This window comes from Podarcis bocagei, assembly GCF_964188305.1.
Source record: "Podarcis bocagei genome assembly, chromosome: 8".
Taxonomy (NCBI): domain Eukaryota; kingdom Metazoa; phylum Chordata; class Lepidosauria; order Squamata; family Lacertidae; genus Podarcis; species Podarcis bocagei.
This window is the reverse complement of record NC_138133.1, coordinates 42,554,635-42,582,291: the sequence shown is the minus strand read 5'-3', so window position 1 is coordinate 42,582,291 and position 27,657 is coordinate 42,554,635. Positions and strand designations below refer to the sequence as shown.

The following is a 27,657-nucleotide window of genomic DNA, read 5'->3' as shown; positions in this document are numbered from 1 at the left end:
GCAATGCAGAACTACCCTTCCACCTGCAACTTGTCCTATATATGTTCATAGGTTACATGATGGCATGTATATAAACACATGTTGCCATGGAGATGTCCCATGGGGATGTTGCATTGCACTTCCATTAGCAGAAGACCAGTCTCCATTCAAACTCCAAATAAATGTGTGTATTATACAGCACCAACATCACATCAGAGAATAAAATAGCCATGCGGCTTGAATTGCCAAAATGGTTACAAAGAATGAAATGGTTAGTTGAGACAATCCCCAGGCATAGATTAAGTGTGTTTCCTGAGTTTCAAAGTGACCTGAGGCTGAGTCAGGATTGAGATTCTTGAAGTAGCTAGGTATGAGTCCCTAGATACAAATCATAGTCCACTTTCATAGAAGCATCTAAGTGCAACCCTCTGCAGTGCAGGAATCTCGACTAAAGCATCCGTGACAGATGGCCATTCAACCTCTTCTTAAAAACCTCCAAGGAAGGAGAGTCACTACCTTCCAAGGTTCTACTGTCAAAACAGTTCTTACCATCATAAAGTTCTTCCTGATGTTTAGTCAGAATCTCCTTGTGTCTTGAAGCCATTGGTTCAGGTCATACCCTCTGGAGCAGGAGAAAACAAGGACATTTGCAACTTGGAGGCTCTTGAAAGTGGAAGTACATGAATTGCCTGTCAACGTCTTCAAAGGAAAGCTCAGCATTGACGGTGACCTCATCAGATGTGACATGAATAAGGTATTCAACACCTTGGCCAATGACTTGCACCTCACAGATTTGGGTATGTAGCATGAAGAAATATTGGGCACTGTGCACTACATGTTTTTTGAGAGACAAGGTTGACTTCTTTGCTCAGAGGGATGACAATTATGGGTGGCCAAAGGTAGGCACACTTTGAAATCTCAAACCCCACGGAGTATGAAACATGGAACAGAACAAACAGTTATCCATACAGTAGATAGGTAGCCGTGTTGGTCTGCCATAGTCAAAATAAAAAAATTCCTTCCAGTAGCACCTTAAGGAATTTTTTTATTTTGAGTTATCCATACAGATACTTTTAGTTTTTACTTTTGCTTGTGCAAACAGCTTAGGGGCAGCTTCAAACTGGAAAAATGTTGCAGGGGATCCTGGTCTTTCCTTATGGTGCCTGTTTAACTTTTCATTATTATTAAAGTGAAAGATCCCAATCACAGATCTTCCACATCACATGTATTTTAGCCATAAATGAAGTGGCAAAGCCATGAGTGCTTAAAATGTGCATTAAGCCTTAGGAGTACTGTATGAGAAAATTCTTCAGCTTAAAACACCTACAGAGCTTCACAGCTCATGGATATGCCAAGTGCCTTAACGGTTTACTGACTCACTCCAGTTTTCCCCCCTCTGGCCCTGGTCCTCTCCAAGCAACTGCTTCCAAATGGAACAGCTCCGAAGAAAGAATTATGGTGACTTGCGCTCTGTGCTGGAGCTCATGACACATTTTATTAGAGGTCGCGAGAGAGTGGTTAACCTCCACGTGCCCTTTGATTGTGAATTCCTCAAGCCTGTGTGCAAGAGCAGCACAGCATGTTTATAAGCTTTTGATAGTAAATATATTAACCCTGCTAGAGGGGGTTTCTCTGTGAAACCTTGGGAATGGCCCCCTAGTCCAAATATCCTACTGTAATGTAAGTTCAAGTATGATTAACTGAAATAATTGCATATTCTACCCCTTCCTCCCTCTCTCCCTGTCACATCTGTTTTGAAATTGCAAATTGGGTAGGAGCCCATCTAACCTGTTCCTTGCAGAGCCCTGTGTGTGTGTGTGATGTCAAGCCTTTACCACGAGAACACTTACCTTCCTTCATTGAAAGAATCTCATCCTGCTGATTTGAGGTTTTTAAGTGGGACATTGAACACGCATGTCATCCTGTATTGGTATTACAAAGAGACTTGCGCCATCACATAAAATATTAGTGGCTTGTCTATGTTTGGGCATAAGCAGATGGTGTTATAGCAAGGTATGTTCCCACCCTAAGGGCTAGGGGTGTGCATTTGAATGAGCCATATATAAGCCACAATCCTGTTTTGTTTCAGCATACATTTTGAAGTCTATCCTGCTACTGATTCTGATTTGTTCTGCTTTATTTTTACTGTATTATTTTTATTGTAGTCAGCTGCCTTCAGTATAGGCCACTATAGAAAGGAGCGGTATTAAATCAGAGACTAAATAAAAATAGATATGAAGAATTGTGTTGCTCTGCTGGGGAGCAGAAGAGAAGCAGTAGTAACATGAAAAATGTGTTTGTAGAGTGTAAGATGACTAATTGCATCCCCAAGCAATTTGTGATTGGGGATTGATGACTTCAGAATATGAAACTTGGAAACCTAAACTCTTAATATATAGCAAGGCGGTGGCCTGGTTTGTATTTCATGGTAAGTCCAAACTGTGGCTTACCTAGAGAGGAATTCATGGTCATTTTGCCCCTCCCTTGTCCTTTTTATTGCCTCACTGCGCTGAGCTAAGCCAATCTTAGTGTGTCATCCTAACACAGCTTCATGCTTAAGCTCTCTCCATTCCTCACTAACCTTAGCTTGGCTTGGCACTGCAGTAAAAAGGGCTCGTTAGGAGTCAAGCTGCTGTGAGAAATGTCGGCTTGTCAAAGACTAAAACATGAAAGTTTGATATCTGCAGCTATTAAAAGTTCTGCAATTTCAAACGGATAAGAAGGCCAAATTCAGTGCTTTCCAGTCTTGCAATTTGTGAGGGATTGGCTCATGAATTTATGGATAGCAGAGTCATGTCCGCTTGTTAACTCTGCTCCTAGTAGTACTAGGTTGGCTCTTTGTAGGCTATTGTGGATGCGAGACAGAGAGATTAAATCTGGCAATGGCTCATCTGGAACTTGGTTCACTGTTGCAGATAAAACCTAGGCAAGAAGACTTTTGTATCCTGAGGAAATAGATACTGGTTTAAATGATTCTTCCTCCCTTATTGGTACCTTAGCAAGGTTTTTTGGTTTTATTTACTGTGTGGGCTCCAGGGATATGGAGCAGCAGGTTGGTGGAAGATTCATTTATGGGCCAGCTGTAGGCTGAGTGCCTGTAGGCAGCAGTGCAGCTGCAGGACTCATTAATTATGCTGCCTCAGTAGATTGACCTAGCTTAGCAGGTGGGAGGGTTTGACATAATAGGTCAGCCAGCAAGAGGCCAGCAGGGGGCTGGAGTGTATGCATCTCTCACATGGGGCCTGACTCCTGAGCTTCAGTGTGGGTCCTGACTGTACTGGCCAGCTGGAATCTTTCCGTCGATTCCCGACGCTCCCAATAACAGAACGGGGAGGTACATTATCTTGTTCTTACTATCTTCCTCATGCTGTGTGATTTTGCTTAAATGCTGTACAGTTTTCTATACTATTTAATAGAAGCACTAAACCTCCTTCCATTTGTGTTGTGATTGCCATTGAATCCAAAAAAAGCCCTTTTATTTGGTGAAACAACTGTCTCCCACGCTGGCTGACAAGTTTTAATGTTTTAATGTATGTTGTTCAAGTGTTTTTTTATTGCTGAGATGTGTTTTTCCTAACATTCTTTTTATTGTGTTGTACACTGCTTTGGCTGCTGTCCTCATACTACAGAAAACATTTGTTTAACTTTAAAGTAAATAAAATTCATGGGGGTTTCCTGCAATACCATAGCTCCCCACCTTTGGGGAGTAGATAATTTGTTAGTAAACATTTGGGCTTTTAACCTTTCTGGCTTGGTCTTCAATACTGGAAAAGTGTGACTATGCTCCAGAAGGATGTATTTATATCCCCTTACTTTATATCCCTTTATTTATATCCCTTTAGTTATATTGGATATTCATGGCCTCTGACCTCTAGGCACCCTTCTGACCTAAAGACAATAATTTCTTGTCTTCTTTAATGAAGGACTCACAATACAGGAATCTGGAAGTTTTGGTCAAGCAAAAAAAGTCTGGGCTAATCAAAATTAGTTTTAGTTTGGGATTTGCACCAAGTAAACAAGATTAGTTGGTGCCTGATTTATGCACAAGCTAGGTAAGCTTGTGTCGTCGTCCCCCACCGCCCCCCATGGTAGAATTTGTAGACGCTCTCTGTGCCTCCAGGGGGAGGGAGTTCCATTGTATACTCCTCCCTTCCCTTACTTGTGCCCTGTGCATGATAAGTAGAAACTTATGATTCTGAGTTAGTGGCAAACCAAGATTAGACTGTTATTTGAGCCTGGTTTGTGGACAAACTTTGGTTTGCACAAACTATAGTTTGTTGTTTTGGCTAGAAGGGTTTGCAGACTGTGGTTTGATGCTAAACCAGGATTAGGACTTGCTAATGGTATCTAAACCATGGTTTACCAGTTTGCCTGAATGGACACACTTCATGGTATACACAATTACTACAAAATAGTTAGAAGATCTGAACCTGTGTTTGATTTTTTGTGTCGCCTATTTATTGACTGTGCAGAAGGAAGCTTACCATTGGACTATACTTGTTTTTATGATAGTCTGAGGCCTGTTCCTAAAAACTAGAAAGAGAAGGCTGTTGATAGAAAGCTACCTAGATCAAGAACAGTAGGAAAGCGGACACTTCCTTAGGGAGTTACAGGCATTATGGCAACCCCCCTTTATGGTTTGTATTGTGATTTTTATGAGAGACACATTGTGAATCTCTCTCCCAACTAAATATAGACAGTACATTTATCTTGAACTATTCAACTAACTTTAACATCTCCTGCAAAGAAGGATTGCTTTATTTAAGCCAAGAGCTGAATTTACTGCCAGGCAATCTGGACAAACTTGCATTCACTCACCTCCAATTCTGTAAGTACTCTAATCTCTGTTCAGGTTCACATGTAATGTACACACACAGAATCAGAGACAGATGCATTTTGAGCCAGAACAATACACCAAGTTTCATGTTGGATTCTCAGACTCATCAAATTGTATAGAGAAGTTTGTAAAAGCTGCCAAAACTTTAGTAAGATTTTGGCAAAAACCCCAAACAAACCAGGAGTAGATTGCTAGATCCATTAGAACAAAGGTCTAGGAGTCAAAGCTCATGGGTTTAGCCTTTTGCTGGCTTTTGTTCTTTCACAAAGATTTTTAACTGCTCGGAATCGCTATTCATCCTTGGGTCAGGAGGAGCACCACAGTGGGTGTCTAACCATTTCCAATTTTTCTGTTTTGTTGCTATGCAATATACCTTAACTCATCAAGGTGCTGACTACTTATTCTCTATGGGCCTTCTAAATTTTGGCTGCTCAGGGATCGTAGATTCTTCCTCCTCCCCCCATGTACACATTCTTCTTTCTTGAAAATAAGACATAGTAGCTTTCCTATGCTGCTGTGCAGAGTGAAAAGATGTTGATTTTCATAGCAAGCAAATTTTAATTTTACCATTCAGCAATCCTGGCACTTGATATTTTCTCCAAGAGGCTATGTTAAGAACCAGTGGGAAAGGGCAGAATGGTATTGCAGAGTAAGAACCCAATTCTGTGAAGCTTTACTTGAAAGCCAGTGTGGTGTAGTGGTTAAGAGCGGTAGTCACATAATCTGGGGAACCGGGTTTGCGTCTCCGCTCCTCCACATGCAGCTGCTGGGTGACCTTGGGCCAGTCACACTTCTTTGAAGTCTCTCAGCCCCACTCACCTCACAGAGTGTTTGTTGTGGGGGAGGAAGGGAAAGGAGATTGTTAGCCGCTTTGAGACTCCTTAAAGGGAGTGAAAGGCGGGATATCAAATCCAAACTCTTCTTCTTCTACACTGAATTCAAAGTAGCAGCCAATCCTATGCAAAATTAGTCTAAGTTAACCAATTTATTGTGGCATAAGCGTCCAGGGACTAGAGTTGGTTTCATTTATAGAACAAGTGAGCTCTTGTCCACAAAAGGTTAAGCTATAAACAAGTCTGTTAGTTGCTAAGGCCCCACAAGACACTCTTGTTGACAATAGTCTGGATGCTGTGATGCACAGTTAGTCACACTTCATTCTGTAAGGAATTAGGGGGCATGTGGGTATGATTGCTGATAAGATTATTGAAATCAGATATGAGGGAGACCTATAGCAGTGTACATTTAGGCATCAATGAGCCTAAAACTATTTCAGAACATTAAGAAATCATTGATCAGATTGGACCATAGTCACAAGCCCTGTTGCCATAATGTGTGAGATTTTAACAATGGGAGAAGGCAAAGAGGAGGGGTTCCCCTATTTCAGGTGTGAAGTAGCTGTGGCTCTCCAGTTGTGGCTGGTCTACAAGTTCTCTCATCCCTGATGTCTGGTCATGCTGCCTGAGAGTTCAGTCAGCTGAGAGTTGGAAAGCTCTGAGAGTCCCCAATTTGAGATATTTGGAGGGCCACAGAGTCACCATCCTTGCCTTAGACTCAGGATTAACTATTCCCTTAAATCAGGCCTAGGCAAACTCTGCCCCCTCCTAGATGTTTGAGACTACGCTTCCCATCATCCCTAGCTAACAGGACCAGTGGTCAGGGATGATGGGAATTGTAGTCCCAAACATCTGGAGGGCTGGAGTTTACCTATGCCTGCCTTAAATGAAGTCCTCAATATAATTTAATCACAGTAGTATTTCTGGTTTTACATATGCTTTGTAATATAAAACTAGGGAAGTGACAATGTAACCTCAGATTCGCTGTTAAGCAGGGGCCTCCGTGGGGGCAGGAGTTGGGGCAGACACACTGCTACGTGAATCAGGCTCTCCTGTCAACCCATCTTCCCTGGCATGGATTTATGGAATGGCAGCAGAAGATTAGTGAACTGCCATATGGTTGTTCCCATAATGCTCCAGTAAGTCACTGTAGGAATGTGAGAATGGCAGGTGGCTTGACTTAGATCATGGTGTTGCTGTTTACCACTGGTAGACTTGCAGGGGTGGTGCAGAGTATGCCAACGGGGGTTGCTTTGCCTGCCCCTCACTAGTCTGAAGTTGGTCCTGTTTCTGAGAGACATCTACTCCTTGAATCTGGTGTTGCCTTTTGACCAAGCACTGGTTACATTTTGCAACCGTATCTATGGTTATCTCACGCAGAACCACGCTTGCAACTCCTATATGATCTGGGAGCTATGGTTTATTTCCTCTAGAGTGATGATGGCAGTGGCAGCATCCTATCACAGATACAGTGGTACCTCGGGTTAAGTACTTAATTCGTTCCGGAGGTCCGTTATTAACCTGAAACTGTTCTTAACCTGAAGCACCACTTTAGCTAATGGGGCCTCCTGCTGCTGCCACGCCGCTGGAGCACGATTTCTGTTCTCATCCTGAAGCAAAGTTCTTAACCCGAGGTACTATTTCTGGGTTAGCGGAATCTGTAACCTGAAGCGTATGTAACCCAAGGTACCACTGTATTTCCCTTTTCTGAAAGGAGACATGGTCCTGAAGACATTGCAAGTCAAACGTGAGCTATGAACGTTGCGTTGAAAATATATAATGAAATAATTATGCATGCCACACTCACTGATGAGTAAATTCATTTCATACGCCTAGCACCTGCAGTCTGTCTGGCTGCTGGCTCCTTTACAATTGTGCCTCTAGCCAATTTATACTTAACATATGCTTTTCTATCTACTCCTTTTTATAGAGCAATGGAGATGGCAAATGCAGATGCTCAGAGTCATCTGCTGTTTTGGCTGATGTGTCTGCATACTGAAGCTCTGTTCTCAGAGCAGACATCATACTGTTGTTGGAGAACAAGTCCTGGCTGAAGTTTTTAAATAGCTCTGTAATCTCCAGAGGGGCCATTAATGCTGTCTGATATATTGATTTGGTTATGGTTATTAATAAGAGGCAATTAGGACCTGCAACAAAAAGTTTGCACTGTTCCAGCCAGCCATGGCCACCTCAGTGCTACTCCATTCAGTTTCCCTCTCCTGACAAGTCATCCTGTGGCCACTGAGTGTGGTCATTGGGCTGATTTTTGGGGACCACTCATTCATTAGGGTGTTGTGTTGCTGTCTTTTGTATTTATGCAAGCATTGGGGTCCCAGAGTCTGGTGGCACGTCCCTGTTTTGCATGGCTATTGCTATTTTGGCTATATAAGCAAAGGGACGCGGGTGGCGTTGTGGGTTAAACCACAGAGCCTAGGGCTTGCTGATAAGAAGGTCAGCGGTTCGAATCCCCGCGACGGGGTGAGCTCCCATTGCTTGGTCCCTGCTGCTGCCAACCTAGCAGTTCGAAACCACGTCAAAGTGCAAGTAGATAAACAGGTACCGCTATGGCGGAAGGTAAACAGCGCTTCCGTGCGCTGCTCTGGTTCCCCAGAAGCAGCTTAGTCATGCTGGCCACATGACCCAGAAGCTGTACACTGGCTCCCTCGGCCAATAAAGCAAGATGAGCGCCGCGACCCCAGAGTCAGCCACGACTGGACCTAATGGTCAGGGGTCCCTTTACCTTTAAGCAAAGGCTGAACATTAGAAAAGGAAGGGATGGTGAGAATCTCCCTTAAGGGACAAGATTTTTTCCTCATTTTCTTGTCCCCAACCTTTCAAGCATAAGTAACTACTTTTTATTTAGGGAAAAATCAACAGCCCCTGCTTCACTCGGATCCACATCCACATATGCCAACAGCCATGTTAACGTTTCATCAGAGTAGTTAAGATTTCATGCAGTAAATGACAACAGTTGAGTAGTTTCCCATGATTTCAAATGTTGACAGAAGAAGGAAATACATCCACAACATTATAAATTGTCAGGAAGCAGGAGGAATTTGGGGTTCTGTTCTCACTTGAAGCAGTAAAGCTGGATTTTAACTGTAATGGACAAAATGTTAACAGCTTTCAGTCTTTCATTGGCGTCTGGAGGCTCACCAGATCCTTTGAGTGGTTTATAGCAGTGTCTAAATTAATTGAGCTGGGAGCAGAAAGCCCATTCTGGTCAGGACACAGGAAAACAGCACCCCAGGTGTTTCAATTCAATAGCTTTTCTATTTTAGCAGCAGCAAGCATTCCTAACATCACAGTTTGACACAGCCGACTTCTTAAAAACGCACGTTTTCCACATGCCCTTGTTCTAAACTCCCAAAAAGTAAAGTACCATTGTTAATTATAGCTAAGGTCACATTTGCACCAGGCATTTAAAACATTCTTATACCATTTGTAGAATCATAGCTTTGATAAAAAATATTGGGAGCTGCTGTTTGTTAAGGATGCTGGGAGTTGTTAGGAGATCCCTATTCCCCCTCCCAGACCTACAATTCCAGAGTATGCTGGGGAAAGGGATTGACTGTTAAGTCACACTCAGGGAATTGTACCTTTGGGAAGGGAATCTCCTAACAACTCTCAACACCCTTAACAAACTACAGTTCCCAGGATTCTTTGGGGGAATAGGTCATTTTATCACATCTGGTGTGAATGTCCCCAAGTAGAGAGGTTTTTCCCAGTGGCATAAAAGATATAGCAGGATGTGCTGCTCCTACAGCACAGATCATATTGCTTCAATTCCCATCCCTGTTTTCTGTGTAGTTATGTTACCTGCGTGCTTTGAGTGTAGGCGTTGGCTCAAGAGACCTTGATGAAGAAATGCAATGAAGAATAATAACATTTCTTATATTTCATTGCAGCAAAGTCCTGTGGGTGAATTAGGCAACTGATGGGGGATCTTAGTTCATATGAGCCAATTCTATAATCAGTGGCTAGCTTTTTATGGATAAACTAGGGTTGCTATCTCTGCTTGCTTTGCTTGCCAAACCCCCCTACCCCTGCCCAAAGTGGTTGCCACCAGCTAGAGCTCAGTTGGTTAGAGCATGGTGCTGATAATGCCAAGGTTGCAGGTTTGATTCTCATGAGACAGCTGCATATTCCTGCATTCCAGGGGGTTGGACTAGATGATCCTCAGGGTCCCTTCCAACTCTACAGTTCTATATTACTGGAGTTGCAATATGAGTTACTTAAAGGGTGAATAAAAAGGTCTTCATGGAGCCAGGCAAAGTTCTATGGGAAGTTTCCAGATGACCTCTCAGAAGCATTCCTTCATTATCTAATTCTGCAAGTGAGGTGGTAGATAACTTTCTCCTCTTCCTTTAACTATACACTAACACTGCACAGTGCAGAAAGCAGCACTCATACCTCAAGGAGCCAGAAATTCAACAATCATTTGGCTGACTGGGATGGGGCGTTGACATAGCCCTTTTGCTGCCAACATGCCTCACATTTTAGTTTCTGATAAAAGGAAATCAAAAGCCCAACATTCCAGAAATATGAACTTTTCTTTATGAAAGAAAAGAAATCTGGGCTTCTCCGATCTGAGGAATGTGCTGAATAGTACTCCCATAGTCTACAGTTCTTGCAACCATCACCAGTGGGCATACTGGCCATATTCACATACAATGCATGTGGTATTCACTTCTAAGACACCCATAACCTGTGGATGTCTGACTTTTGCCGCATCGATTGCCTGCTGCCTTGAATATCTTACAGTGATCACTTTTACCCGAAAGAGCATATTCTTAATAGTCTGAAAGCCAATGAAGCAGGTCTTGCGTGTGTCCCACAATTGTGCACAGCAATGCCATCATTCTTTTCAGTCCATTAGGCCAACAGATAACTCCCTAGGTTTGGTTTAAGCGAGGTATGTCTAATTTTTTCTGCTGATAGGTTTGGCTTTCACTTCCTGAAATTTCCACAGATGCAGCACAGTAAACTGCTACTAGGGCATCTTTTTGGAACATCTTCCCCACTCCAGCAAGTATAATTTAGGCTTCCACATGTATAGTGGGATAAATTAAACAAAAAAAATTGAAAGGTCTGCATTTGTTGATTACCAAGTAGCAGTGACTGCAGGTGCTTCCACGCGAGCTACTTAGTCACCGACAGCACATCCCTAACCATATCTATGCTGCAACCATATACCCACTAACCTTGGAGTAAGCCCCATTGAACTCAGTGGAACTTACTTCTGAGTAGCCATGGTTTTTTGATTGATCTGCTAGCCACTTTTGAATTGTCATTCTTTGTTCACTGATTTTTTTAAAAAATGCAGAGCACCAAACCTATTCAAGCTGCCTGGAGAGCAGCAAGCTGCTGCCCTGCCGCTGCCGATGTGTAAAGCAGCAGTGGGGCAATAGCTTCCTCTTCCACCTTGTCACCTCCTACTTCTTCCTTGGCCACCCATTCCCTCACTTGATCCCCACCTCCACTTGCCTACACGTTCTATAGTTGCAAAAGTGCTGTGAGCTTGGAAAATCTCTGGAGAGAGCAAGGACAAGGTGAATGAAGGGGCTCCCTGGCCGAAAAGGAAGAAGGCAACAAATGAAGCGTTATCCTGAATGGGGTACCGTATTTTCTGCTCTATAGGACGCACCGGACGATAAGACGCACTTAGTTTTGGGGGGAGGAAACAAGAAGAAAAAAATTCTGAACCCCAGAAGCCAGAACAGCAAGAGGGATCTGGCTTCTGGGATAGCCTCTTGCTGTTCTGGCTTTGGGGACAGCCTTTGAAGCCTCCATAGGGCAGCGGGGTGAAGGCACCCCGCTGCCCTGCGGAGGCTTTGCACAGCTAACCCCAAGCTAGAACAGCGAGAGGGAGCGCTGCGCAGTGCTCCGTCTCCCTGTTCTGGCTTTGGGCTTAGCCGCACGGCCTGCATTCGCTCCATAAGACGCACACACATTTTCCCTTACTTTTTAGAAGGGAAAAAGTGCATCCTATAGAGTGAAAAATACGGTAATTGTGCCCCTGAAGGACCAGGTGCGCAGCCGGGGAGTCATTTTGGACTCACAGCTGTCCATGGAGACACAGGTTAATTCTTTGGCCAGGGCAGCTGTTTACCAGCTCCATCTGGAACGCAGGCTGAGACCCTACCTGCCCGCAGACTGTCTCGCCAGAGTGGTGCATGCTCTAGTTAGCTCCCGCTTGGACTACTCTGTGTGGGGCTACCTTTGAAGGTGACTCGGAAACTGCAATTAATCCAGAATGCGGCAGCTAGACTGGTGACTGGGAGCAACTGCCAAGGCCATATAACACTGGTCCTGAAAGATCTTGATTGGCTCCCAGTAAGTTTCCGAGCACATTTCAAAGTGTTGTTACTGACTTGAAAGCCCTAAACGGCTTCGGTCCTCTATACCTGAAGGAGCGTCTCCACCTCCATCATCCAGCCTTGACACTGAGGTCCAGCACTGAGGGCCTTCTGGAGGTTTCCTCTCTGCGAGAAGTGTAGTTACAGGGAACCAGGCAGAGGGCCTTCTCGGTAGTGGCGCCCATCCTGTGGAACGCCCTCCTAGCAGATGTCAAGGCAATAAACAACTATTTGACTTTAAAAAGACAACTGTTTAGGGAAGATTTTAATGTCTGATGCGGTATTGTTTTTAATATTCAGTGAAAGCCGCCCAGAGTGGCTGGGGAAACCCAGCCAGATGGGCGAGGTATAAATAATAAATTATGATGATGATGATGATGATTCCATACTTCACTTACCACAAAAAGTAAACCACTAGGAGGTTTTTGTTTTCGTTTTACTACAGTTAAGCAATATATAAATTTAATGAAATAGATAAAAAGTACAATCTTTTGGGAAAGCACATTTGTTGCACAAGACCTCTAAATCAACTTTAATTGCATGTCCCGAATCTGCTAAATATCTGATTGAATCCCACCCAAAACTATCAGCCAACTGTAAGTGCCCTTAGTGCATTGGGTATAAGTTCCTATCCCTTTTCTGAGCTTTTGAGGAGGGAAGGACCTCACTTAACACACCTATGTTGGAACTCAAGCTCAGCATAATGACAGAAGACACTGTCTCTTTCGCTCTGGACATAGTGGTGGGATCATGGAATAAACTAATTTTGGTGCTCATAAATTTTCGTTGCTGTGCTGATGACATCAGTGATTTAAAAATGGCAACAGAGAAGTATTATTGTTAAAAGAAACTTTAATCAAGAAAAAGGCCTTTTCATATCATAATTACATTATACAAAGGGTATTAGTATTTTAACATTTTTTTTGCTAGTCACATTGCCACTGTTTTTTTCACACTGCATTTCAGGCAACAAAATCAAACACTAAACCATAGCTTGACATAGTGCATTCATAGCTTTTTACATGTATTTACAGTTTTAGCTGCAAGGAAAGATGTTGAAAGTGGGATGGATCAATAACCACCAGAATTGAGACACCATGGCATTCCTGCTTTCTTAAAAATCTATTCTGTGCAACATTATTTTTTCCAATTAGCCTTATTGATTGTGCCTACACAGCTCAAGTGCAGGCACCACCTCACTTGCATGTGTGCCATTTGTGTGCACCTTTTTCATCACCAAAAGGGGGTGGAACAGGGGAATCCCCACTTGTGCTCACCCTGTGTAAGTGGGGATTCCCCTGTACATTATTTTTGTTTAAATGAGAGGCTGGGGCCTAGAGGTACATTAGATAGATAGCTATACGTCCACCCCAAGGTTTGTAGTATCAGATAGAAAGCACACTTCATGACTTTTGGGGACTGACTTGCAATGATCCCCACAGACATTCATGGTGTTTAACCTTACCATGGAAATGAGCTTAAGCCATTCTTGGAGCCATCTTTCTAGAAGTTCTTGCTCTAACAGAAAAAAACACTTCCATTATTGGATAGTGCTTATCTTCAAGAAATAGTCACCAGGGCTCAGGCATACTTGGATGCCATGCCATTTGCCTGGTCATTAAAGTTTTAATCTTAATGTGATGGGAAAGACTGCAGTTGGTTACTCAGTGGCAAGAGAAAAGCACTCTGCACAAAGTTGGAGGTACTTTATTACTTCACATGTTCCAGGACATGGTCCTGGTACAAATCAAGGCCGATCCCTAGGTGTAATGTATCACAACATTGTTCTAAAAAAACAAGAAGATACATATAATTAATTCTTTGAAAAAAGTTATGCTTTATAAATAACATGCATGTACAGGAGAGATAATCAGACACACAGTTTTCATTCAGTAAGGATTTAAATGTGATTTAAGACTTTAATCTGCTTTGGTGGTTGTGTAGAGCTCAACCATGCTACTCAGAGCCCTATATAGCTTTGATCAGAAAAAGGCAGTAAAGTTTTGGAAGATTCAAATAATCTGCTGTTTCCTATGTCCAGTCCTGTACTGAAGTACACAGCACCTTGAGGACACAGGACACGTACAAAGGACTTTTATTTTCTAGCAGATAGCATTTGAGGACTGCACAAATCCTTATGTATTGTTACAATTTCACTGGGAAGCATTTCCTTTAAAATGATGATTACTGGCCCAAAGTGACAAGTATGGCTTGAGAATGGAGGAGTAATAAATAACTAGCAGAGGTCAAGAAGGCAGAGACATATTAACAATTACAAAGTCAGCAGGAACTGCAGCACCTTCTGGGGCATTATACTTTAGAAAAAAGATGTCTAAAATGGGAAAGTTTTGAGAGGCTTATAAAATCATGCATAGTGTGCAGTAAGTGGACAGAGAAGTTTTTGTCTCTTTCCTAGTACTAGAAAATGAAGCCATTCAATGAAATTGAAAGGAAATAGGACAGCCATACATAACACATAACTCATAGCTCATAGAATTTGCAGCCCCAATATGAGGTGATGGCCACTCATTCTGGATAACTTTAAAATGGAGTATTTAGACAAATTCTTGATAGCTAAACGCAACTGCCCAATTCTGAAGCAAGGTGCTCCTGGATACTAGCTGCTGATGGGCAAACAACAGGGACAAACTCTTCCCTCCATGGCCTACTTGCGAGATTCCTGGAAACGTGAGGTAGGCTGCAATGGTGAAACGGGATGCCTGAATTTTGTCTAAATCTAGCAGGGCCATTCTATACCAGTTAGCTTCTCTATTGGTTCTGTCTTACTAATTTGATTCAAATTCCATAGGGGAGCCACGTTAAATCTCTTGCAGTAAAACAGTAGCAGAGGAAAATGATATTTTTGTTAGCTTTCTGGCACAAGCTTTTATGGACTGCAGCCATTGTCAGATACATGAAGAATTCTCCTTAAGAAGTAGGCGCATTTAGCTACATAGGTAAAGGGAGGAAAATGTGTAAAAAATGGGAACAAAGGGCCCTGAAACATCTGATTTCTAAGTGAAGTATAATGTATGCAAGTTTTCATCTTGTGTAAGTTTAGGGTCTGCATATACGGTATTTGTAAACACTTCATGTAAGTCTTTAAAGGACGTTGTTTATGTTGCTTCCGTCAATGGTTTTTTTACAAGGAGAGCTAGACTAACTATGCTTTGTTAGGAAATTATAATAACATTTGAATATGTGTCGAATCACCATGCGTTTTATTGGTGCAATATCCCAAAGTGGTTTATTTTGGTGTGCACTTCCTAGTGTCAATATGCTAATTTTCACAGTATTGAAATATACCAGCAATGTTTTGATGGAAACAGATCAACTGTGTGGGCATGTCATGTCACAATTTTCTTCTACCTAACATACACCCTAGACTAAAATGTGCAAGTAATTTTACAGTTTCCTGTTCAGTTCCCATCTACCTCCTAGTGACTTGTAACATTATCAAATACAATAAATAGTTATGATATTTCAATGATTACTGACTATCTCACTACGTAGACACTTTCAGTTTATAAAAAAAATTCATTCAATGTAAACAAGCATATGAAAAAATACTTCTGAAATGACTTTGCAGCATGTGCTTTATTTGTCAATATGGAGTGAAAACTGCACAGTAAAACCCCTTGGCATACCTTATCCATTCAGTGATTTTTCTGTTGCTGAGAAATTGCATTTTCTAAACCATGTAATGCAAATTACATTGCAACACTTAAATGTTCATGCTACACTGTCCTCTGCTAAATAGCCGGTGTTCACCAATAGCAATAATTTAAGAAAAGCCCCTTTTTTTCAAGCTCATTATATATATGTTTTATCATAATTAGGAACTTTAAAAACACATCCTGGACATAAAAATGAGAATTTGCATATGTTAACATTTCTGTATACCTGAAACACTGGAAGGAAATACTAGGTAGAAGTCAGATGGTTTACATTTAAACATCAGTATAGGGTGATCTTTTTCTTTTGCTTCCTACAACATGCTTTCCCCTATTTTGTCTTTAAATGTTTCCAAGAAATCAAAGGCTGGGTTCAAATGAAATGCAAAACCATGATTAATGGTATTCACCGTTTAAAAAAAATCACACCATGGTTTTGACCTTTCCAATGTACAACAGTAATACAACAGTTTTAAGCTTCTTGTCCTTTCCCAGCTGGCCAAGACTCAAGCTTCTTAAATTCACTCTAATTTCCATGGTGCAGCAGCCTCTTAAAGCAGAGCAATGGCCCTAACTGTGGTTTGTCAATGGTCTGTGAATTCAGACATAACAGCAAACCACAGTCGGCACACACTGTGGTTTGTAAACCAGCTCTAAACTGTGGCTTCAGGTGCTAGTTCGTCAGCTCCCAACCAACCATTGTTTTTGGAGAGGCTTGAGTTCAGATATTAAAACAAACCATAATTTGTTTTGCCAAACATACTATATTTGAACAAGCCAAAGGCATCATAAAGTTCAACTGGCTTAATTTAAAAAAATACCTGGCTACTTGGGAGCAATTGGCCCAGCAAAATATTACAACGTTTCACCATAATCATTATTCATTAGTTAAACTTTTGACAGTTTTTATTTTCCTGAGTAAAGTCACTGATGTTTTCAATGCCTCCTGTTAATTGTTCAAATAAAATAAGGCAGGTAAAGATAATGTCAGTGAAGTTTTTTCCCTTCCAGAAGTACATCTGCAGATCTGGTTTTCTAGAAATGCACATAACAAAGTTGCCTTCAGCACCCTCTGTAATCCATTGTCTTGGATTTTCTAGAACAACTCCTCAGATCACTGCTGCCCCTTGAAAGTGATGCAAAACAGCATATTGCACACCACTCCAGAATAAGTGAGGATCTGATTAATTCAGCTGTGATATCCTTCTTTTTCCTTTGAGAATGAGAGCTGAAGCCCAAGTCAGACATGGATGCAGAATATTTTGTTCACTAAAATGAAAAGCAGATTTCTCTGATGTTAGAGGAGTTGTATTTGAAAACAAGGGCTAGCTTTCTTCATCTTTGATTTGAAAGGCAGCATATATTTCTAGGGAGCCAAATGGACTCCACAAACAGAAAATTCATTGCTACCTAATTATAAAAGGCTTCCCTCTTAAGAGAATGTTGTGCTTTGTTTTGTTTTTTTAAAAAAACGACAACCAGTTGAAGTCATCTTGAATTACAATGCAAATCCCAAAAAGATCAATTTGTTTTTTCTCTAGTCCATTTGATCATAGTCTCTGGGGAGCGGTACAGGAATATTAATTTGGCATATAAATCTTCTTCCAATTCCAGTTCACCAGTCTCCCGCACTAAGAAGATGTCGGTGCACAATTTGAGGATGCGATCTACATTGGGAAGCTCTTCAAACATTATGGAGTGGGAAATCCCACTGAAGAACTCACGGACAAATTTTCCTATTACCAGGACGACTGAAGCATATAATCCCATGATGCTGCAAAACAAGGGGGGGAAAGGTAATTACATTTTAAATCTTTTCACATTTTAAAATATTATGAAATGTGGATACTGAGAAGAAAGTAAAACATAAAAATACACCCAATTTGTAAGTCACTTTCATTTTAATAGATTAATTCATCCAAATTACTTTTCTTTCCTACCTCACCAAAAAGAAATGTCCCTGTCCTGAGGGAAGTATACAACATAAAGAAAGACTTAGGAAAGACAGAGGCACAAGTAACAGGGGAAGAATACGCAAGTACTATGACACATGCTTGAATGTAGTTTCTGTAAAGGTAAGGATAGAAGACTTATGCCAGATGTTTACAAAGTCATTAAAATCTAGGATTGTGGTAGCCTGCCTGTATCAACATGGTTTCATCAAATGAAGGCTTAGCAAGCTTAATGATTAGGAGTAGGGCTGGGAAATATTCGGATTTCAACATCACGATGTATCACAATCCAAACATTGCAGTTTGGCGATACACCATGATGTGGAAACAAGTTGTTTTGGCCCCAGCTGGCAAGGCATGGGGTGAAACTGCCTCAGCTCTCACTGCGGGAGCTGAGGTGCTTTTACCCCAGTGCCTCGCAGGCCAGGGCCAAGGTGCCTGCTGCTCAGCTGGGAGGCAGAAAAGCTCCCACCCTCCAGCTGAGCAAGCCCCACTGTCTCAATTGAGGGACAGGCAGCTGTGTGCCCCTGAATGGAGAAGTTTAAAGGTTCCACCAGTTCACACAAGCCAGAGGCAAGGTGGGGGCTCCATTACACCTGAGGGAGTTGTCTTTGCTGCGTTGAGGCGGGTGAGCTACTTCTTTCTCCCAGGAAAGAGGCCGCTCGCCCTCCCCCCACTGTCCAAAGATGAAAGAGGCACTGCCGACTGAGCTGGACAGGCTCCATTTGCAGTGCTTTCTCTGCCTTTGCCAGCGCAGGCAGTGGGCGAGAAAGAGGCAGCCTGCTTGCCCCCCACTCCCTGAAGGTGGACCAGGCGGCAGTAGCTGCCTTTGCCTGTGTGGGTGCAGTGGGGCCACTTTCCTTGTTCACCCCGGGAGGAAAGATGCAGCCCACCCTCCCAGGCAAAGGCCCACAAGCGCATGGAAGGGTGCCTCTGTCTCCAAGGAAAAGAGATGGCCTGACTCTGCTGGGAGAAGTCTAACAGAGGACCCACCCCCCCATCTCCAGCTTGCGCAAGCCAGAGGCAATGCTAGACTTCATCTGGGCAGTGTGAAGCCTCCTGCTCCCCAGCATACAAGCAGGAGAAGGATCAGGGCTCCCTCAGCTGGTGAGTGGGAGCACTTTAACAGAGCCCCCACCCTGCTGCTGGCTCAGGGGCTCCATAAAACTGCTTGGCTGAGGCAAGGACAGCCGCACACTCCTTAGCCAGGCAGCTTAAAGAAGTGGAGGGAGGAACAAGCTGTATTCCAGTTTCACTCAGCTGCAGCTTGTTTTGTCCCTTGGTGTGCTGGAGGCAGAGGGACCCAGTGGCAGTTTCACCCACAATATACTGCCAAGTGAAGCCATCAGCATGGTCTGCCCCTCATTCTGGCAGATATATTGAAACCCAGTGCTTTTTTTTCTACACCAAAAAGTGCCAGAAAGCACTTAGAGGTCACCATGTGCAAAGGTGGCTTCTTTAAACTGCTTCTCTGCAAAACCCCTCACATGATATTTGTAGAAGATGGTTGCTTACCCATAGCCTGCCAAGAATCCCAGGCTAGGAGGGCTAACTTTGTCACTGAACACAATAAGTTCCAGACTTGTATTTCCTGCTCCCAGAGTTTTTTTAGTCTGGTTTAGAACCCACCACTCAGTTTCATTATGCCTGGACAGTGAAACAGTGATGTCTTCATTTTTTCCATCTACAAAAACCAAACAAACCATTTTGTCAGTATCTCATGTGCAAATTATCTTAATTTCTGCTGTTATATCTGAGGAATTTTGCTTCAGCTCCTGTACCCACCCTATACAGGCAGTCATGCAATCTAGACAATAAAGTGTCTGAATCAGGGTGCATTATGAAATAATATTCCTGTTAGAAATGAGCAGTGGATCACTCCATACCTGTCAAGAGCTGCTTTATGGGTTTTGCAACAGAATCACTAGGTGCCTTGATATAGCGTGGATACACTTCATGCAGTATTCTGCAAAAGAAAAATAAATTGAGGGAAATACCAATACAAGGTCATTTGAAATTTGCCTTGGATATAATTTTTACAACATGAAAGTCCTAAACAACGAGACCACAGTCAAGCCTGGGAATTATTCTTCACGGCACTGGATTCTAATGCAGAGCTTTCAAAACTTTTCATGTTGGTGTTTGTAGACATGCATTATTTCACAACACAGTAATTCAGTTTTACTAGCAAACTGAAGGTTAAACTAACCCCTTTCCAGCCCCAGGAGAAGTGTTCACATGACACACCAACACACTAGTGTGTCGCAACACAGTTTGGAAAGCTCTGTTTTAATGGAATTTACAGTATTTTTCTGTCAGTAGCTAGCCCTGCCTCCACTAAATATTCTCCACTTAGGGTAGAATGAGGGCCACATGAGAGCTTCAGGTTGCATCTTATTGTATGCATTTCTCAGCATCTCCCTTCCTTTCTACTTTTGCCTCTCTCCCCTTCAGCACCTCATCAGGTGCCTCTGGCCTGCAATAATTCAGCCTTTCTCCAATGGCTAATTGCCAAAGCTGACAACATCAACATCTTCGTTTGGTAGCGCATGTGCATGCACACAGCAGATGGTAGATAGGACTCCTCCCCACTTCATTATAAGAAAGTGCAGAAGGATAAATATAGTTAAATGAGGTGATCTTACTGAAAATCGAAATAACTACAAAATGCCACTTTGGAAATAAGGCAACAGTTTCAACACATTTTTATAGGAGTTGCAATATTGCAATTTTCTTTGCCCAAGTCAGTAATTTGTAGCTCTGCTTATAAGAAAACTCAACATATTAATAAGCATAGAAAATGACTTACACAGGTGCAGGTTGCATTTGGTTGTCCATCATTTTAGCAATAAGTTTTCTTGCTTGCTTTCGTAGGTTGTGACTCTGTTTATCAGATGCTATTTCTGCTTTTGCTCCAAGGGAGAGGTTTCTTTAAGAAAATGTATGAACAAGAGTAAGGCGGTGCAACAGTTCATGAATGTACAATTGCTCTGACTTTGCTGTATTCAAAATGCCATTCTCACTGGGTGATAGACTATGTCATATTTCTTTGAGAACTAGGAATGAAGGCCAAGACCCAGTTCTGCAACAGACAGGAATATGGAGGGCAGGATTCATTACTCCTAGGGAACTTTCTTTCTTTTCATTGTAGGGAATTGCAGGAATTGCTGGCCAAATAGCCACAAGGCATCTGCACCTTCTTTTAAAAAACAAGGTAGACACAGAGATCTGTATGAGGTATGAATGGAGGATCTAGCAATGTGCAGATTCAAGAGCAGAAACAAATCCAATCCGTACATTGGTCAGGATAGTTCAGATTGGGTGAATCCGCATTAGATTTGCTTTTGGGCAAATTACCGCTCCATTACCATTGGCAACTCAATCCTATAATCATAATAATAAAATAATAATAATTTATTATTTATACCACGCCCATCTGGCTGGGTTTCCCCAGCCAGTCTGGCCAGCTCCGAACCAAATATTAAAAACACAATACAGCATTAAACATTAAAAACTTTCCTAAACAGGGCTGCCTTCAGATGTCTTTTAAAAGTAAGGTAATTGCTTATTGCCTTGACATCTGATGGGAGGGCATTCCACAGCGCCACTACCAAGAAGGCCCTCTGCCTGGTTCCCTGTAACCTCACTTCTCACAGTGAGGGAACCGCCAGAAGGCCCTTGGCACTGGACCTCAGTGTCCGGGCTGGACAATGAGGGTAGAGATGCTTCTTTAGGTACACTGGACCCGTAACTGCAATGTTTCAAAAATAATTGCCCTGCCCCCTGTTGAAGCAACATCTACATCCAAGTACTATCAGAAAACCCAACTGTCTTTTATTTGATGCTAATAATTTTGCTGCACCTAGAATGTCATGATGGGAGACTTTTGTCCTTGCTTCTTTCCATTTTCTAAGAGATGACAAACAAGTGTTCCAGATTTACCACAATTGTACCAGAATGTATGTGTTCGGCAGGGAGCTCATGGATTTGGCAGGGGGGCTTTTAGCTGGCTCCTAGTGCCAGGGAACCTTAATCAAAGTGATCCCTAAACAATGATATGTAGGGATTGTGTCAGTCACTAGAGAAACAGCAATAACACTATATGTTAGCAATGAGGCCATACCTTTGAATACTCCATGAAATAACTACAGAAAATTCAGCATTCTCTGCATTGAGCTCATCAATCATTTTTTTCCTGCTGGGAGGGCTGATAGTCCATAAGGAATTTGAATTGCCTTCTAGCTGTGCAACTGTTATATCTTCATTACCATAGTTTTCTAGAAACTGTAGAGCAGCCTAAAAAATAAAAGGAGGAACATGAAGCTTTTATCCCTTTGCCTTCAAATTCTTTTTGGTACTTGTTGCTGGTATCATTCTTCAGTAGCCCACAAAAAGATGGAGGGAGAGGCAGTTTGGAGAAAATATTATGTACTATTACTAAGGCAATAGCTGAATGCAAGGGGAAGTGCTAAATCAGCAAACTTCACCCAGGAAGAGCAAACAACTGCAACACATTTTTGTCAGTGCAGCATCCTAAAACTTGGCATGTTTTATGCCATGACAAAGATTCTGGTATTACAGGCAGATGGAAATAGCTCTACAGTTAATGCTAGTGCTTTCCACTCAGTATTTTGCCATTACAAAGTATGAAAATTCTATTAATAATAAAATCAGTTGGAAATATGACATGGAGAATCTACCTCACAGAATGCTCATAAAGAATGTCTCGGTTTTTGTCGCTTTAAAACTACAAGTAGAAAACTACTGTTTCCTGCTTGGCAGGGGGTTGGACTCGATGGCCCTTGTGGTCTATTCCAACTCTATGATTCTATGATTCTATACAACTACAGTTGCCGTGAACCACAGCCTTCACTGTGTTTATTTGTTTGTTTCAAAGCACTTCTAAATCACTTGATACCTTAGAAGTTCAACAGGCACTTAAAAGAAGTAAAATTACTTACTGTATTAGAGCGAAAACTGTTTAGGAAAGTTCCATATTCTGCTGATGTCATATTTTTTAGTTGACTCTGCTGAGCACTCATAGTAAAAATAGGCTGGAGAGTAAGAACACAGAGTTTAATAACAGAATCAGGATTGTTTTTAAAAAAAGAATCAAAATTCAAGGCATTTATCGAGGCAGCCAACCTTCTCTGAACCAGCTATGTCCTTAGGGCTGGACCAGATTGTGGAGTTCACTGAACACTGATTTTACACACACTGCAGCAACTGGGAGAATTCCTCAGTGCCAGGAAGAATATACAAGCTGGGCATTCCACACTCACTCATATTTCACAGAAATCACATATCTTGCCTTCTAGGAGGGCTAAGAGACTTGGGTGTTTGTTTTTTTAAATGAAAAAACCCAGGGGCAGCAGTAAGAGCCTTCACAGCCATGGGCACTGGCCTGGCAACTCCTGACATACATTTATATAAGGAATGTTTAGTATTTAAAGGAAACAGATGAAGGGAAAGCTGACATTTTAGTTTCTTATTCATACCTGATAACCTCCTAAAGTTATTGTAATGGATACATCAAGAGGTTTATTTGTGACGCCTGCAACAGATTTAATTAGAGACATGAAGAGCAGAGGGAACCAAACGATGCAAATCAGCAAGACGATAATCATGCCACCCATTCCGTATTTCACAACCTTCTTCTTCTTCTGGCCCCTTGGCTGTGGATATCGCTGTAATTAGCAATATAAAACATTAGACTATATTGCGCTTTTCTAGAATTTTTAAACATTATTTTACTTTTGGATTTTATGAGCAATCTTCTAAACTCAGAACCTTATTTCAGTATTTTTTTAAAAAAATATGCTATATGTTTACAAGCATCTCCCAAAATTTAGTGTATATTTATTTTAGCCATATATATATTTCATATTTCAAGGAGCCATAAGCCCGTGTCTTGCCACCCATAGTTAATCATTCAAATGTTATTAGAAGGCTGCAGCTTGCAGGATAGGTTGGTCACCCTTAAGAAAACCATTATCATCCAAGGATGGGGGTGGGCAGTGAGCTGGAAACATCTTAAACTAAGTACCTAGTATAATAGCATGAGGCATCATAAACCACAACTTGTTTTGCATAGGATAGCAATGAGTTTGATGTAAAAAGCCCTTTGCAGTACCTTGTCTTAATCTATCTGGATAGATTTCTAGCCAGGTTTTTAGGGCTGTTCCTTCAGTGATTGCTTTGGGTCTTATTTTCAGAATCACTTCAGCATATGGCAGCCACAGGAAACAACCATTTGTGCATCCTGAATATATTCTGTCATGCAGTGAATTCAGCTTTTGGCATTCCACCCACATGTTGGAGTCTGCAGTGGCATACTAAAGTCTAAGGTAGTACAGGGCAATGGTAGTATATTTCTAGTTCAGCATGTACCAATATCTGCTAACATTCAACACAGGCTGTTTTTTGGGCATCAAGCCCAGAAGCAGTTGTGAGAACAGGCCTTTAGACAGTCCCTGGGTCTATCAGTTGAGGAAGAGGAGTTATTAAATTAGACACCATAACTCATAAAAAAGGTGATGGTGGGGTTACTGTAATCTTAAAAAAGCAAAAAGGAAATAAACTGGACATACAGGAATTTACAGGATTGGCCTATACTGGCTCAAAAAAGCTAACAATGCATGTAAAATACTGATTGCATGCCAAAAATAATAAATTAGAGTTGCAAACTAATTCCTACTGAAGTCAGTGGCAACATTTCAAATGCTTTTAATGGATCTGGAGTGCACCCATAGTTGAAATGTTGCAGTGGTCCATTTAGAAGCTATTTCCTGCAGTTCACATGAATTTATGTTGAACAGTTCTGCTTTTGGTTAAGAGTTCCTGTTTCAGGTAAGTAAATAAGGAACTTTTTGGACCATTGCATTTGAACCAGGTTCAGCTGTTATAACTTTTTATGCCCTTGTCCTAAATTCTTAGTTGTTTTTTTAAAACTACTGTGAAATTTAAGACTTCTGAAAAGAAGAGCTGAAATAACTTAATGTTTTCTGGGACCCTTCAGTTTTAATTCTTGTCAGGCTTTTAAACCATCTCTGGAATATGTGTATACAATTCCAGGTTTACATTTGCAGACACAATTGTCTATTTATATGTGAACGTACCTGAAAGAAAATTAGATGAGCACAAAACTACTTGAAACACCATCAGTGTAAGAACATAAGATCCCTATTGGATCGTACTGGTAAGATCACGAGAAGAATGGCACCTTAAAATATTAGAATACATAGAATTTGCCAGCATGACAAATAGATTGAGATATAAAGATGATAAGGATTTAAAAGAGGTTTGGACATTGTATATAGATTATATGGAAAGATATTGCAATAAGAAAATAATCATAACAGGCTGACAAAAAATACTCTGCAGTAGAGGTTACAACGTGGGATAGTGTAAGTAAGGTAATGAAAACAACTTAGTATAGTAAGAAAACACAACTGAAAAGATAGCAGATAGGAAACCAGGGAAAGAATGGAAGGAGAGTAAAGGTTAAGGTTTATAATAGTGAAACAAATTGGAGAAATAAGTTATGTTACCATTGATATTCATATATTTGTTATTTTTCTTATTATCCTATGTATGACTGTAACACAGTATGCACTGATGATATGATAAAACAGAAAAGCAAATAATTTTATTTTTCTTCAAGAAAAGATCCCTATTGGATCAAACCAAAGGCCCATCTAGTCCAACATCTTGTTCTCACAGTAACCAACCAGATGCCTATGGAAAGGACAGGAGTGCAACAGAACTTTCCCATTTGTGACCCCCACAGGCATTCTCTAGCCATCATGACTAGTAACCCCTGACAGCCTTATGATTTGTCTAATCCCTTTTACAGCAGGACATGGTTGGTAGTCGTCACTACATCTTGTGGTAGGGTAGTGAATTCCATAGCTGAACTATGTGCTGGGTGAAGAAGTACTTTTTATCTATCTTGAATCTTCCAGCATCCCAACACACAGCTTCACTAGATGACCCCAGGATCTAGTACTATGAGAGAGATAAAGCATTTCTCCCTATTCACTTTCTCTGCACCATACATGTTTTTACACATTCATCTTGTCGGTCTTTACCTGCCTCTTTTCAAAGCAAAAAACTCCAAAAATTGCTATCAGTGGCTAATAATAAATCTATGGCTCTCAGTGGCTTCCAGCCAAGATGGCTATGCTCTGCCTGCATGTTTGGAGCCTTTATGCGTCTGAATACCACAGGAGGGGACCGTGCTCTCGTGCTTGGATCCTGCTTCTGGGCTGGCCACTGTGATAACATTATGGTGGACTACATGGCTCATTGGCCTGATCCAGCAGCCTCTTCATATAAGAAGAATCTAAGAACCCAAAGTTCTTAGGTTCTTATTATAACTTTTCATAAGGGAGTTGCTGTAGTCCTGTAATCATTTTTGATTACCCTTTTCTGAATCTTTTCCACCTACACAATCTCTCTGTGCAGAGTGATACCATCACAGATTTGTATAAAGGCATGATTTTGAGATATGAATTTTCTATCTTGTGCTTCTTCAAGATCTCACACTATGATCTATGCCCTCATAAAACATTTAATGAAAATAAATGGGGTTTTTTATTTTTTAAAAAATATTACCTTTTCAGACTCTCGCCAGCACTTTAGGATGAATATATGAGCATAAATATCTTCAACACAGATCCAGCTAGAGAGGCTTAATGTGGTATCTGTCCAAACCCAGTCCATTACTGCCCTCAGCTCAGTTAAGAATGGTACCAAGCGGAATCTAGACAAAGAGAAATAATCACAGGTGAAGGTTCTGTTTTAACTGAAGAATATTAAATCAAGTATGTTGTAGCATTTAAGATTTCAGGTGATTTATGTGCTCATTTTTAATTGTTTTGGTTAACTTTTGGGAGTTCTAAAAGATTAGTTACGTTTCTGATCATTCATGGGTTCTAACCCAACATGACTAGTTGCTTTGACTGCACAAAAGAGATTTAAATTTTCCTGTCATGCAGCAGCTCTGTGGTCACTGATGATTATCAAATCATGCTGAATAACTCAAATATATACAGTGGTACCTCGGGTTAAGTACTTAATTTGTTCCGGAGGTCCGTACTTAACCTGAAACTGTTCTTAACCTGAAGCATCACTTTAGCTAATGGGGCTTCCTGCTGCTGCTGCACCGCCAAAGCACGATTTCTGTTCTCATCCTGAAGCAAAGTTTCTTAACCTGAAGCACTATTTCTGGGTTAGCGGAGTCTGTAACCTGAAGCGTATGTAACCTGAGGTACCACTGTATTAAAAGTTGTATGCCACTCCTGAAGACCCTATTTGGGGGTAAAGGCAGCCTATGAGTGTCACTATAGTTGAATAAATGTGTGACTGAAAAGAAATATCCATACTCACCCCTGAAATAAGAAGAGGTTTACATAATTGTAACTTTTTGTGAGGAAATTGCCAAGTACACGAGTTGGGTAGCCACAACGTATCTGATATGCCGATAAGCCAAAATAAACACATTTCACAAAATACCAAAGTTGTGCAACAATATTTTGGCTAAATTTCCTGCAACATAAAATAGATGGGAGAAAATGAATACAGACACACTGTCAGGGAACTGCCATCGGAAGGAAGGGAGGTGGAAGGGCTCACACAGGTTGGGAGAGACTCAGCAGCTGAAGAGGGAACCAGTAGGGGGAGAGGAGCTGAGCTGAGGGAAAGTGAGCAGGAGGGGTGGCTCCGAGACACTTCCAGCGAGGGCAGTGGGGAGGTTTCAGGACCTCCCGTAGGGACACCCACTCCTCGCTGGAAACTGTCACGCAGAGAGTCCAGAAGACGTGTTTCCGTTAAGGAGCTTTTATGTTGGAAGCGATTCCGAAAGCAACCACTGTCGGAATCTGCCAGCGACTGAGGGAGCCATGTTTAAGGGGCTCCGTTACAGACAGAGGTTTGCAAACTTGATCAAACTCTGAGGGACTTGGATTTTACGCACAAGCAGCTCATCGTCCCATCACACACACATACTTTGATCACATTTTT

The 27,657-nt window shown here is 41.6% G+C and overlaps 1 protein-coding gene and 1 long non-coding RNA gene across 6 annotated transcripts in view; one reads left to right on the top strand and one right to left on the bottom strand.

Annotated features, from left to right (window-relative positions):
* The first annotated feature begins 482 nt into the window (after positions 1–482).
* On the top strand, positions 483–26,325 carry LOC308593372. The gene is made up of 3 exons (XR_014010927.1): positions 483–733; positions 17,297–17,478; positions 26,259–26,325. It is a non-coding gene; the product is annotated as an uncharacterized lncRNA (long non-coding RNA).
* The window catches only part of PIEZO2 (piezo type mechanosensitive ion channel component 2), a 209,924-nt gene continuing 195,109 nt past the window's right edge, over positions 12,843–27,657 (bottom strand). For all 5 annotated transcript variants that reach the window (XM_081205510.1, XM_081205513.1, XM_081205514.1 and 2 more), the window contains 9 exons: positions 27,025–27,183; positions 26,251–26,398; positions 23,133–23,321; positions 22,596–22,688; positions 21,758–21,930; positions 20,444–20,563; positions 19,521–19,600; positions 19,150–19,318; positions 12,843–17,456 (listed from right to left, as the gene is read on the bottom strand). In XM_081205510.1, coding sequence (XP_081061636.1) covers positions 17,204–17,456; positions 19,150–19,318; positions 19,521–19,600; positions 20,444–20,563; positions 21,758–21,930; positions 22,596–22,688; positions 23,133–23,321; positions 26,251–26,398; positions 27,025–27,183 — 1,384 coding nt within the window. In that variant the 3' untranslated portion in view covers positions 12,843–17,203. The remainder of the gene's footprint in view (positions 17,457–19,149; positions 19,319–19,520; positions 19,601–20,443; positions 20,564–21,757; positions 21,931–22,595; positions 22,689–23,132; positions 23,322–26,250; positions 26,399–27,024; positions 27,184–27,657) is intronic.